The sequence below is a fragment of the Danio rerio genome, chromosome 11, assembly GCF_049306965.1.
Source record: "Danio rerio strain Tuebingen ecotype United States chromosome 11, GRCz12tu, whole genome shotgun sequence".
Classification (NCBI taxonomy): Eukaryota; Metazoa; Chordata; class Actinopteri; order Cypriniformes; family Danionidae; genus Danio; species Danio rerio.
Genome location: NC_133186.1, coordinates 20,636,981 through 20,650,434, shown reverse-complemented (window position 1 = coordinate 20,650,434; position 13,454 = coordinate 20,636,981). Strand labels below are relative to the sequence as shown.

Here is a 13,454-nt window from a genome sequence, read left to right as displayed (position 1 = left end):
CATTTTTTTTCAAACCACTTATTGAAAAAAATAGATTTGCGCTTGTGTAAAATGTGTCTATCATTCCAAATGAAATAGCGATGTGGGGAGAAATCATGCTTATATTTTAATGACCATGATAGGAGCACTTGTCTGTGGAAGGCAGATAATTAAACTGTGATTTTGTCTATATTATAATTGCACATCCGTAGATGTCTTCCTTTATTTTTTCAGTCTTCTTTTATTTTTTCAGACACTTGCCGGAAGTGGTTAGATATTAGACTGAAAACTAGAGGGCGCACTTCTGCACCTCTGTATGGTGCATTTTCACCTCCACGACACCGTGTCGCTGTCCGACATCGTGCTTTAACTTCAAGCTCAATGTGGCTTCGCCTCATGCTATCTGTTCTGGACTATCTCTTTCGCACTACAGGCGAAAGCGAATACTGCATGTGCCACCATCATCAACAAGAAAAGAAAATGGAGGTCATACCGTTGCACTGACTGCAGGCTGAACGATACCAATGTTAACAAGTGAGTATAAAGTTGTAGTTGTGATGAATACTAATACATACTATTGCCCCATGTGTATGTGCTAAATGAATACATTAAACGCCGTTTGTCAGATTTATAGCAGTGAAACGCGCGTTACAGTAATGGCGCCACGAGCCTCCATGTTTATTTGATGCGATACGATAAGAAAGATTATTCCAGGTGGAGTTCAACAACCAAGTAAACCGCACACTCTTTGCTTTTTTTGGGCTGTTAATAAAGCACAAGTTATGTTTTTACACTAAATGAGTTACTTGTTTTAGTATAGTGTTTAAATGCGTGGAAGTCGCTTTTCTATAGTTTGATTGTAACGTTGGCTTATTCTCTGAACCACTAATAGATTGCTGTGTGTCTGATTGCATTATTTGCGTCGTTTTTAAATGTTAATAATACTATTTTTTTAATGCAATCTTGTTTTGATTTGAGGCGTATCGACAAAGTGGGTGTGTGCGCTCTGATTTCATGCGAACGTTAAACGTGTGTTTATGTTTGTTGTTGGTCTGCTTAACACAAATTATTTAGGGTTTTGCAATTGTTTAGCTGTGTATTTTTTTGCATGAATTGAATGTTTTGGGAAAAATTGGTCTCTGCAAAAAAAGAATGTGCATATTTTATTTGTTAAATACATTTTAAACTTCTTCCGCGTGTTTTGTATAAATAAGAACTCTCTTAATTATATTGGCATTAAACGATATATATTACGTGCAGACTGTTCTCACGTGGCTTGTATCCGTGACCGAAACCCATAACTTGGGCTACTCCGTAGCCTGCCTATATATTATGATTTACGTAACAAGCTAGTCTTTTTGAGTCCGATAATTACTAATTTGTATGTATAACTTTATTTTTACGGCGGATGGACGCGCAAAATAGCATGACGTTATACGCATAGTAAACACGCACTAATAACAGAAATATGAACTTGCATATGGTTTACGAGGAACGCCATGTTATATGAACCACGTGATTACATCGAAGAAGAGCCTCGGATGGGATTGGTTCTTTGAAACTCACTGCTCGAATTAACCGATTCCCGGATTAGTTAGATTTCGCACAGCTACTACAAGATGTAGTGCTAAAATAGTTATATTTCATTACTTTGACGTCATCTCCACGATTTACTCAAACGAGTACAGAGAACAAAACTGAAAAAATGATTTCTTGTTTTGTGTAAGAGACTGCGCACAAACGGGACGGCGAAATGGAGGTCGCGCGCTAGCTATTAGCTAAAGCTAACGGGCAAGTAATTTATGTCGATATTTAATCACGAAAGCTGTCGCTTTGTCTCATTTGGTCGTTTATATGTATTATGGGCATGCTAATTTCGCGACGGTCAGTTTTATTTGCACAATGTTACGTGAGTTACTATGACAGTGGGCGGCCACACCAACGCACACCAATGTTTTATTTAACGTTATATTAAAACGGTTAACGTTAATGTTACATGCAGGATTTGTGCTTCGAGTGCTTCTGAGAGTGGAATACCTTAATTTGTATAAAAAGGACTTTATTGAAAGGTTGATTTTAATGAATATCAGACACGTTTAATATCTGGGCCTTGAACACGTTTTAAAATGTAACGTTTTACAGAAGCAAATTTCTTCCATATCTCAGTTGCATTGTTTTGTGAAATCTGAGTGACACCAAACGTTTTAAATGTGCAATGATTTGTCTTATATTACGTATTTAGTTAATGTATCAGAGGAATGATGGCATTTGTAATAGATTAGCACTTGTCTGTATGAGCAGTTTTGAACTTGTTTGTTTTAATGAAAAACATGGTGCCTCTTTTACAATATCTGTAATAGTAATTTTGAAAGTTTTAAGATTGGGATCTGCTTGAGTTATCCTGTATTTAGTGCTTTGGTTGATCAATATATAATTTTGTTAGCTCACAGTTTTGTGGTGAACAATTCATCTGTGCATGTCGTTATGGGGGGAAAACAATTGTCTAATCTTTAACTGTAATCTGTAAAAGCACTTTCTATTTTTATTTTAGTTAAATTGTCATTTTATATATATATATATATATATATATATATATATATATATATATATATATATATATATATATATCTTAGTAATGGGCTAACATATTTACTTAATACATATTTGCACACGTCATTTTTGGTAACAAACCGAAATGGTGAGGTGGTGCTTGCTAAGTTGTAATAACTCTTCCCAAACCCTTTTCTCCATCTTTCTTAAAGAAATGCATACTTAACTACATCCAGTCAGCTCGCAGTAGAAAAGCAAGTCGTGCCCACTGTTAAGTCATTTAATATTTTGTTATATTATGCAATGTTTTGGTGCAAGAAGCAGTTTTTGTTCCTTGATAGACTTTCAATTGTTTGAATATGAACTGATTATATACCAAAAACAGGACAAGCTAATATGATGTAAGCGGAGGGTTTTGTTGCTAAATTGAAACAATTATTTTTGTTGTCTCTAGATCAGCTTCGTAACGAAGAGTTCCAATCATCATCTTAGCAAACAGGTAACAGCATTTCACTTGTGATAATATGAGACTCCACGTGATTTTTGACACAGCTGAAGTCACACTATTACTGCTTATTACAGTGAGAATATTTGGCAGTATTTCTTTCCTGGTAACTAGAATCTAATAAATGTGACCTATACTTTGTCTTTGTTGCCAAATGCTAGAGTTAAACTTGAGTAACAGTAGTTCAGTTTTCCTGTAGATTACATTCGGTTTAAGATATTTATAGACTTTATTAATGCAGCTGTTGTCATTTTAAACAGCTTTAATTTTGATATTCTAAGTTGTTATCTTTAAACCAAATGCATTTGGAAAATCTCTCACACATTCATTCCAGCAACTGTGCAGATCAAAATGCATTATCGACTTCTTAACTACTATTGATCCTGGTAGTAGGTGGGTGTGGCTCTGGAGCTCCACCTTCTGTGACATGGAAATCTTCCCTGTTCAGACGGTCAAGGTTAAACATTGACAAGAAAAAGTTTGAACATGAATAATCTGCTTTAAACTGAAATGATTTTTTATGTGGATAGTAATTCTAATTTATTTTGTTTGTGGGAGAAATTTTTTTATTATCAGTGTACCATTTCAGCATCAATAATGCAATGTGTGAATTGGCAAGTCCATAGTTACGGTTACAAGTTACATAGTTACAAGTCCACAGGAACCATAGTTCAGAACACATGATTTGTGGAGTTGTTGCAACGTTTAACCCAAAGATTGTAAGTCATTTTAATTTGAATGTGTTATTATTAATACCTGTGACGGTGTAATATTTCAAGCGAATTTAAACCATTTGGGCACAAGAAATTATAGTTTATGTATACATTGAAATCTATACAGTGTTCATTTCCATCTGATTTATTTCATTTCTCTACCCGAATAGACTCCATAAAGCACTGTTTATTTAATTTGTATCTTTGCTCTATTGTTTGTGTCTATGCTTGTAATGTTTATCATATTTATGCAGATGCAATCTCCTACAAAATTAATTCTTTCCCAATAGACTTAATAAACCTTTAGAAATTGTATTCAGATCGCAAAAAATTAAAATAAATATATAAATAAAATATTGCTTATAATGCAAAAGTAGTTTTTCAGTAGTAATGTTCATTTGGAACAAGGATTGTTTTTGAAGTCCCTTTCAGAAGGATATTCTAAGGAGAAATGTTATTAAACACACAAATGGCATGTCACATCGTCTGTGTCGTGAAACCCTTGTCTAGAAATTAGTAGATTGTGTCCTATTGATTTAGCTTTATATATTTATTTTTTAAGAAATTTTTTCTGCGAGTATTTTTATTAGAAATTCAGTGGTATTATATTTATGTGAGTGGCTATATATGAGATTGTAAGAAGACAGAAGAGTGATTTTCAAAGAGTTGCATTCATCTACATTTTAGTAAAACAGCAGTAATAATATTACAAAATGCTTTCTGCTTAAGGGTAATCTCTCATATAAAATGATGGCAAAATAGACATTTATTTGTGCCTTTAGTGAATCGAAGTCTTAATTTCTTTAAAAATAAAACCTTTATTAGCCAAACATTTGTTTTTGTGTATGCTTTCAGTTGTTTTTAATTTAGTTTATTTTTTTAAACAACCTTATACACAGTTCACAAAAAAAATAAATACATCTTGTGTACTGTCCCTTGGGAATTAGTAAATTTTGTAATTTATGTTTGGAAATGTTTAATCATACATTCAGGGAGTTGATGTTTTACTTTTAACAGTTTTGGTGTTAAGGATATTTTTTAAACACTCTTAACTGTAGGTTTCAAACAAGTCTGTAGGACTCAATTAGTTTGTCAGGTGTGTTTAATTAGGGTTAAAGCTAAACTGCAGAGCTGCGGCCCTCCAGCAACTGGATTTGACACCTGTGAATTGTACTAAGTGTACTACAAAGATGAAATAATTTATAGTTTTAGTTGGGTGGGGGGTGGATGAGAGAATGTGTAAGTATTTTTGTATAATGCAGCTCCGTGTGCATATTAGACATGAGTGTAGCGTATGAACATATTTCGGTTCTGAATAAGGTTTCTTATTTGTGAGGAGGGTGTGCTTCAAGGACAAACAGCTGGAAACCACTTTACACTATTGCAGTGTCTGTTGATTTGACATCTTAAATGAATAAATCAGACATTAAAGCACATTTGTAGCATGTTAAATCTTTTTTTAAAATATCTATTTGTCACAACTTACCAAATCCCTACACATCGGAAGGAAAGGAGGCAGACTGGCACCTTCTACTAGGAAGCCACATGACTTCAGCTGAGAAGACTGTACGCATAACAATTTGTAGTAATATTTTGGAGTTGTGCTCTCCAATGAATCTTTCTTCTTTCTTAATTATAGATATTCTGTTTGAAAAATAGTGTCTCTCTGCTATGGAGGAGAGTGTGAGCCCTGAGCTGGTTCAAGCCCCTGTGCCTGAGCCCAGCCAGGATCCTGTGGATACCTGCTCACAAGGTACCTACGGCCTACTCCACCACATCCACTCCTGTACGAGAGCCGTGGGATTCACTATAATCAGGGATTCAAATTGGGAAATTACTGAAGCATGATACAATCACTGAGATTTAAGTGTTGGTTAATTTTTTCTCAGCATGCACTGGAAAATTGTAAATGGTTGTAAGCCTTTTTTGTGTGTAATGTGGTGTCAACATACTTTTTTTGCTTTTGCTTCTGGCATTTAGATTGATCATCTAGAATTCACATCATAATTTTGTGATCCACATTTTATATCTGCTGCGTTCTGATAATTAAACATTTGTTGTCAACTGTAATTATGCTACGTCTCACACACAGAACCAACATCAGTATCAGAAGAAGTCAAAGATCAGGAGCAAGGTGATGTTAGTGAAGACAAAGTAGAAGACCCTGACAAATCCTTAAAGCCTGCATGTGGTTTTAAGAAGACTTGGGGCTTTCGTCGGACCACCATTGCTAAGAGAGAAATCCCTGGAGAAATGGCAGCAGAGACCCCAGAAAGCAAAGGTGCACCTGTCCGTCGCAGTGGCCGGCAGGCGAAGCGCACGGACAAACTGGAAGAGTTTCTGGTCACAGTGAAGAGAGGAAGAGGAGCGGGTAGGAGAAGTTGCCCTTCACGAATTGAGGGAGGGGATCCTCCATCCCAGACCCCAACCGATGCTGAAACTGCTTCCGAGGCCAGCTTTGATGGAAATGCAGAAGCCAAAATAGAGGAACAAAAAGTAGCTTCACCAGAGAAAAAGAAAAGGGGCAGAGGAAGGGCAAAGAGGCCAGTGAAGCCCAAAACAGGTGGAGGCTCGGTGAGTGATGATGGCAGCTCTGAAAATGAAGAGGAGACTGGCGAAGAGGTAGCTAAAGACACTCAAGAACATGTTGAGACTGTGGCCTGTGCTGAAGATGCAAAGAATGTGGAAGCAAAAGAGGAGCAACCGATGGATGTTGTAACAAAAGAAGAAGAGGTTTTGGAGGAGGGTAGTAAGAATGATGAGAAGTCCTTAAACGAGTCTGTAAATAGACGTCTTACCAGAGCTTGTAAAGACTCTAAACGTGACACTAAACCCAAAGTAGGAGTGAAACTCCGCAAAGAGAAAAAAGAGGAGAAAGATGATGACGATGATGATGACGACGATGATGATGATAATGATGAGTCATCGTCAGCCAGTGAGTCCGACAGTGATGGGTATGACCCGAATGCACTTTACTGCATCTGCAGGCAGAAACACAACAAAAGGTATGTTTCTTTGTGTGCCAGTATTTGTGGCCAATAATATTACTTAAATTTGAAATTGTAAAATGTGTGACTTTAAAATCTAAATGTTTAATAATGACACACTTGTAGTTTGGTTAACTTGGCTTATTTGGTTGGATCAAAAAAAGAAAGTGAGCCATTCAGTCCTGGTTTGCTTAGCCTTCACACTTATTTTTAAAACTGGTGTCCTGACATTTTATACCTGTCAGATTATGCTACCAACACTGCATTTGAATGGTTATGAGGTTGGGTTAGGAATTACGTATGTCAGGGCTATATTACAGCTTCATATTACAATAATCCACATTAAAATTTACACTGGTAGCAACATTTGATGGGTGCAAATTGCATCATCAAGATTTGCTACCTACTTTTTGAATTAGAGGTAGCTCAATCTGACAAGGAAGGACAAAAATAAATCTAACACAGGATCAAGATAAATAATCCAAACAAGAACTCTTGACACTAATCATTTGTTACTAAACTTACTGAAATGCTGTGTGGGTTAATTACATTCAATGTATGTGTGCACATGTCATGTTTATTAGTCAAGATAAGTTTAAATGTTTTAAGCGCCCAATCCCAGCAGAGTTCTAAATAAGCTAAATATTTTAAAGGGGATAACGAATATATGGATATGTGTGTGTAATAATGTGTTTGTGTTAAGTTAATAGACTTAAATTCTAATGGTTTTATGCTCTGAGTATGTACCAGCTTGAGTATTTTAAACTAAATCATGTGTTTCCCTTAAAGCCTAATGCCTATATTGACTTTACGCTCAAGAAGAATCAATATATTATGTGCTAGAAAGTAGTTAGCATGCTAAAACTAGGTCTTGTGAAAAATCAATAGTATCATGCACACTGGACAACTAAACTCAGCTTTGCATAGTGCTACATTATACACCCTTATATGGTATGAGGTAAATGCATAAAAATCACACAATAATAACATTGTAGTTAACTTGTTTGTCAGTATTTTTATACCGTAGATAGTTTAGGAACATGTGAGTGGTGCATTTTTATTTACATGCATTTCTAATCATTCTACAATTTTTTTTTTTTTTTTTTCATAGAAAAATCTTTATACTATTTTCTATTTTGATTATATTTCATAAAACATCAGCGATGAGGATTTGGTCACATGTATGCAAAGTAAAATCCAAATTCTTAGCTAATGGATCTTCATTAAAAGAAGTTCAGCATTAAGGGACCAAACAATGGAATTAAGCATCATTTCAAGTGCCATTAAGACAGACTCGTATTGTTTACTTGATACAGAGATTGTCAGATTCTTACTTGCTTCAGCAGAGTTTTCTTTATGTGGATTTAATGAATATTCTGTGTGTTTGGTCATTGTTTAAATCCTTGTGCCATAGGTTCATGATCTGCTGTGATCGTTGTGAGGAGTGGTTTCATGGTGACTGTGTTGGCATTCCTGAGGCTCGTGGCCGGCTGATGGAGAGAAACGGAGAGGATTATGTCTGTCCAAACTGCTACACACAAAAAGGACAGATTTCCAAGGCCAGTTCCTCCACTGCAGCTGCAGAGAATGGCAAACGGCCAATAGTTGGCCCTCGTAAAACAGAGAGTGGTCTTACTGCACCATCTAGCACTGCTGCAGCTGCCGCAGAAGAAAAAGCTGATGACCTGGGCATCAAGGGCAGGATCGAGAAGGCTACCAATCCTAGTGGGAAAAAGAAAATAAAGATTTTCCAGCCGGTATGTCTCTGTATGAACAAGTCTGAATGCTGCGCTGTTGTTTACATTAATTTTTTGGGGTGAAAGAATTTTTCCTGTTGGTTTTTTATTTCAGTTTTATTTTGAGCTTTTATGCATGAGGTTTGAGAGCTTTTTTTCCACAGGATATTGTCTGATGCGTTCAAGTTTAACTTGTGATTTGATATATGATGTTTACAATCAGCATTTGATTGACGTTATAGCTTTTACAAGCTCATTTTTTAAAGCTGTCAGGTGTGTTCACAATGCTTAGTTTAATTGTTGTCCATTATAAGTTTTGACTACAAAAAAATTGTTGAGTTAAAAACCAAAGTGGAAATTATTTTTTACTTTAGCAACAACCTTTTCAGTGCTAGTACTAAACATGGGAAAATAAGACACATGACAAATATATAACACATTAGGACCAATTCTTTCTATTTATTGACTTATTACCTCCTAATTTTAAGATATTGGCTGTTTATTTGTACTTGTATGTATTCCACATTCTTATTACACATCTCTAATATCCAAATCACCCAATATCTAAATCAGATAAGCAGCAAACTGAGTTTTAGGCAAAATTCATAATTAAGAATTGTACATATACAATTTATTTTAATTGGTAATGATAGAAATGGGTTTTATATTATTATTGGGTGTTTTTCTATCATGTAAAGGGGCTTTGTTATCAACTCGCATGAAATTAACTTCCTAAAAGATGTTTATTACTTTTAAGGTATGGTAAGTAAAGTTCAGTTTATAAAATACACAATAACTATTCTAATCACTAAAATGTGCTTTAAAAGTAGTATTTAACAATTTTGTGACTAAAGTTATTTCAATTGCAATGAATGATTTTTTAAGTAATGGCCACAGTAATGGCCACAGTTTTCTTTAACTCATCAAAACAGGTTTAGATATAATATAATGCCATTTTGAGTGTCACTTGGCATCAAGTTGCGTTCAGTTTAAAATGCTTACTGAACAGTGACTAAGAGCATACTCACACAATGTACAGTTGTCTTGAACTGGGCCAAAGCACGCTCGTCCCCCCTCCTGTCTCCCTTGACGACCTGCACTTACATTACATTCGGGCCTGGGCACGCTTACTTCATCGATGATGCGCTGTTCAGTAAGCGCTTTCGCTCACCACAGTGGAGATTTCTTCAGTTATATTGTTTTAGTCATTTGGGATGCAGTGACACGGAGTCAAATATTTCGCAGAACAGATCAGCCACTTTTGACGCTCATAATCTGTTCATAAAAATGTTCTCGTGCAGCAGGAATTAGGAAATTTGCTGAAGGTGCAGCTGTCATACAGCGAGGGGTTTGCGTCTTTAATAATCTACGACAGTTTGCGTTCATTGAACAGTAAGAATGATTAATAAACCTATATCAAACAGTCTCTTAAAATCACGTCTCACTTTCAGTTTCGGGCTCATGCGTGCTTGCACTCACACTACAAGCGTACCGCACCAAAGCCCAAGTGAACCGCGCTCTGCCACACCTCTTCCAACTGGGCCAGGGCCGGCCAGGTGAACCGTGCCTGAGCCCAATTTAGAGCACTCACACTTCTCAAACGATCGGGGAAACGAGCCTGAGCACGGGTCAGATAGCATAGTGTGAGTACGCCCTAATTTTAAATGGAAATGGTCCTTTTAGAATATTGGGTTACATTCATTGGTTCCATTAGTTTATATTTTTACTTACCTGAACGAACAATACAGTTATTGCAGTAATTATTCTAAATTGAGTCATTCATTATTATTTTTTGTTTACTTATATTAAAAAATGTTAACAGGCACATATTTGTTTTTTAATAATGCATTAGTAAATCTTAAACTGATAAATAAATTCTGGGTAATTATTGTTCATTCTTAGTTCATGTTAGTAAATGTCTTAATGGAACCTTATTGCAAAGTCTGGTAGTATTTTTAATATACAGTACATATGGTTGTAGATCTTTTGCCATAATCTTGTGGCCTCAGAGTTTTGACATCCCTGAGTTTCCATCAGGTACCTGCAGCCGAGGGATCATCCCTCCCAAAGTGCATCGGGCCAGGCTGTGAGAGAGATGCCCTCCCTGACTCAGTGTACTGTGGAAATGACTGCATACTCCGACATGCAGCCGCCGCGATGAAGACCATCACCACGGATGGAAAAGACTCCAAGCAGAAAGAGAAGAGCAAATCCAAAGCACAAAAAAAGACCACAAATAAATCACCACAGAAGGTATTACTTGACCCTGAAACAAATATACATTTTATAGGCTTTAATTGTGGGATTTTTGCTGTGCATATGGAAAATAGATTATAATTTAATGACCTGTAAGGATACAATTGCATTATTATTATTTTTATGTAAAGGCCAAAGTTGATAATCCTGTAGTTGCTAATTCAGGTGCAAAATCAGGAAAACTGGTATCATATGTTTTTTTCTTTGTGATTTTATATTTTTATAATACACTGAAGTTTCAATTTGCTGTAAATGTTTGGTGTAATAAACTGCTATATTGTCTATTTGCTTAAATACTCAGTGCTTTTTTTGTTTATCTCCATAGAAAAGCTCTGGCCCTGAACGGAGGTCCTCTTCTAACCAAGGTCAGGAGGAGGAGTCCGCATCTTTGCCTGAGGAAAATGAAGACGATGAAGACAAGCACGCAGAGGAGCATCCTCCGCCACCAGCCATGTCGTCTTGGTCCAGTGACCATAATTACATTGCAGTAACGCCTGAAAAGACTACAGCCATATCAGCATCTGTGTTAAACAAAGCGTGTATGTATCTTTCTGAGGGTTTTTCACATTTTATTGACCTATCTCAACCAATGATGATGGGGTGTTGAACTGTCAAGAAAAACAGATTGAAATTGTTGCAACCTATGGGAGTCGCATCTTAAAAGCATTTCATTTCTGTTGTAAATTGGACTGAAATTATTGAAATTCTTTGAAAAGTGAAATTAGTGCTGGAAATGTGAGCACAGCAAAAATTTGAGTTGAAGTTTGGCACCATGTGCTATATACTAAAATATTTTGTTAGTGTTTTTATTTTAACACTGCAAGATGCTAATATTTGGAAAACACCTGTATCAGGTTATTCTGTACTGCAGAACAGGTAAGTTTTTAAAAAACTAAAAAAAGTTAGTCAAACTAAGTATTTAAGATCTGAAAACCATGAAGACCGTATTTTATTGTCTACAGTTGGGTATTTAAGTTAAGTATATATTTAGTCTTTAACTAAATAAGTGACCTAAAAATGTAGATCCTTCGGATCCGAGTCCAGACTGTAGTGCCTTGCCATGATATGTATTTGTAAAGCTTTCTGAACAGCATTTTTAAAATCTTTCGCATGTGATTTTTAAATTTGTTATTGTATGGAATACCATTGCCATTTATCTCCAATCCCTGCTGTCATCGGGGCAATAACTTCAACCGAAAAGATGTACTTGACCACACACCTGATCAGGTAGGTTAGGTGTCTTTTTCTCCCGGCTTCCTTCCTGACTAAAAATAGAATGTCTCTAAACCAACATGGACATTTGACCACAGTGCTGTTTCATAATATTGAAACTATGTAACTTTTACTTAACAGCTGATTTTTTTGACATGCATGCACCGAATTTATGCGTTCTCAGTGGAAAAGTGGCATTCAAAATAAAGTGAATTTGCGGATAATACTCTGCTGGCCCTGTGCTTCAATTATGAGAGAAGTCTTGGTTGTTGGATGAGAAAATGGAATGACAGGGCCTCTGTCTTTTTTTGGCCTTTGTCAGCTATCTGCTAAATGTCATGGCATGATTTTGCATAAGAAGACTACAGTTCTTGGAGCCGGCCAGTGAGGAGAGATTTGGCGTTTCAGAAAAGTCCAAGATCCCAGAAAGTGCGCTGATGTAAAGAGGCACCATAAAGAAGAACAGCTGAGGACACCATATACACCCCACAACAGTCAACCGAATTCACATGCCACATAATTCCAGCACAAAGATAAATTTTAAGCTGACTTTATTTATATGCTTGTACACAATGTAGACATGCTGGTAGGCCTACTTCATATATAAATTTGAGCAAAGAAATTAAACTCAGATGTACAAGGTGAAAGCTGAGAGCTGTTTGTTCAGAATTTAGAGCATGAGTTTAAAGACGAAAAAATGGCTGTTGGAAAGCACAATATAAAAAAACAGGAAGAAAAAAATATCTTAGGCTTAATGTGGGCTTTTGTTTGATACAGAAAATCATGATTCAGAACATTTAAATTAATGCCACTAATTTGTTTTGGTTCTAAAAGCTTTTACTGAATAGCATTTAGTATTTTAAATGTGAGTGTAGTCTGCTTGAGGCTATCTTTGGTTGTTTTGTCTTTTGTTGATAAAAATAAAAATGGGGATTGACGTAGATAACACATGAATGGCATTACTTTGATGCTTTTGGCATATTGTGTACTAGTACTTGAAAATGTGTGTTTTTAAGGGTTTATTTCTGCAATGCACTTACAAGCTTGAAGGCAGATCTTGAAGTATTGAGTAATTCTTTGACATTGAAGTTCTTGTCTGATGTACAGCTGATTAAATATCCATTTTCTAAGGGCCTTTTTAATATTAAATTATTGGGTTTAATACTAAATTATTGGGACAATGGGTATGCCAGTTTGTTGACATCAAATGTCATTACTCACAGATAATCAACATTATACTGTTTTTTTTTTTTTTTTTTTTTTTTACCCAACTGATTTTTGCATATAAATGCATGTCATAAAATTATATGGAAAAAAACTAACATGTAAAGTTTTGTGCGGCACACATTATATGTGCAATATTACCTCAAATTTAGTCACATTAAAAAAAAATTACATTTTTAATATTATACATGTAATATATGCTCCAAATTGTGTGTAAATAAAGATTGAACCAACTTAGTAATCATTTATATTAATATTCTGGAAGTATTTCTATGTTCTGCAAATAATCTCT

The 13,454-nt window shown here is 35.6% G+C and overlaps 1 protein-coding gene across 1 annotated transcript; it reads left to right on the top strand.

Annotated features, from left to right (window-relative positions):
• Positions 1-450: 450 nt before the first annotated feature.
• Positions 451-12,164, top strand: dido1 (death inducer-obliterator 1). Its single transcript, NM_001079955.1, has 6 exons — positions 451-513; positions 2,984-3,028; positions 5,840-6,752; positions 8,149-8,491; positions 10,508-10,723; positions 11,052-12,164. The coding sequence occupies exons 3-6, from the start codon at positions 6,001-6,003 to the stop codon at positions 11,331-11,333; spliced, it is 1,593 nt and encodes a 530-aa protein (NP_001073424.1). The 5' UTR covers positions 451-513; positions 2,984-3,028; positions 5,840-6,000; the 3' UTR covers positions 11,334-12,164.
• Positions 12,165-13,454: the final 1,290 nt, after the last annotated feature.

Bases quoted from the DNA above. Each gene is read 5' to 3' on its own strand.
- dido1 (NM_001079955.1), top strand. From the start codon at position 6,001: ATGGCAGCAGAGACCCCAGAAAGCAAAGGTGCACCTGTCCGTCGCAGT. The intron at 8,492-10,507 runs GTATGTCTCTGT...AGTTTCCATCAG, and splicing joins AAATAAAGATTTTCCAGCCG to GTACCTGCAGCCGAGGGATC. The intron at 10,724-11,051 runs GTATTACTTGAC...TTATCTCCATAG, and splicing joins CAAATAAATCACCACAGAAG to AAAAGCTCTGGCCCTGAACG.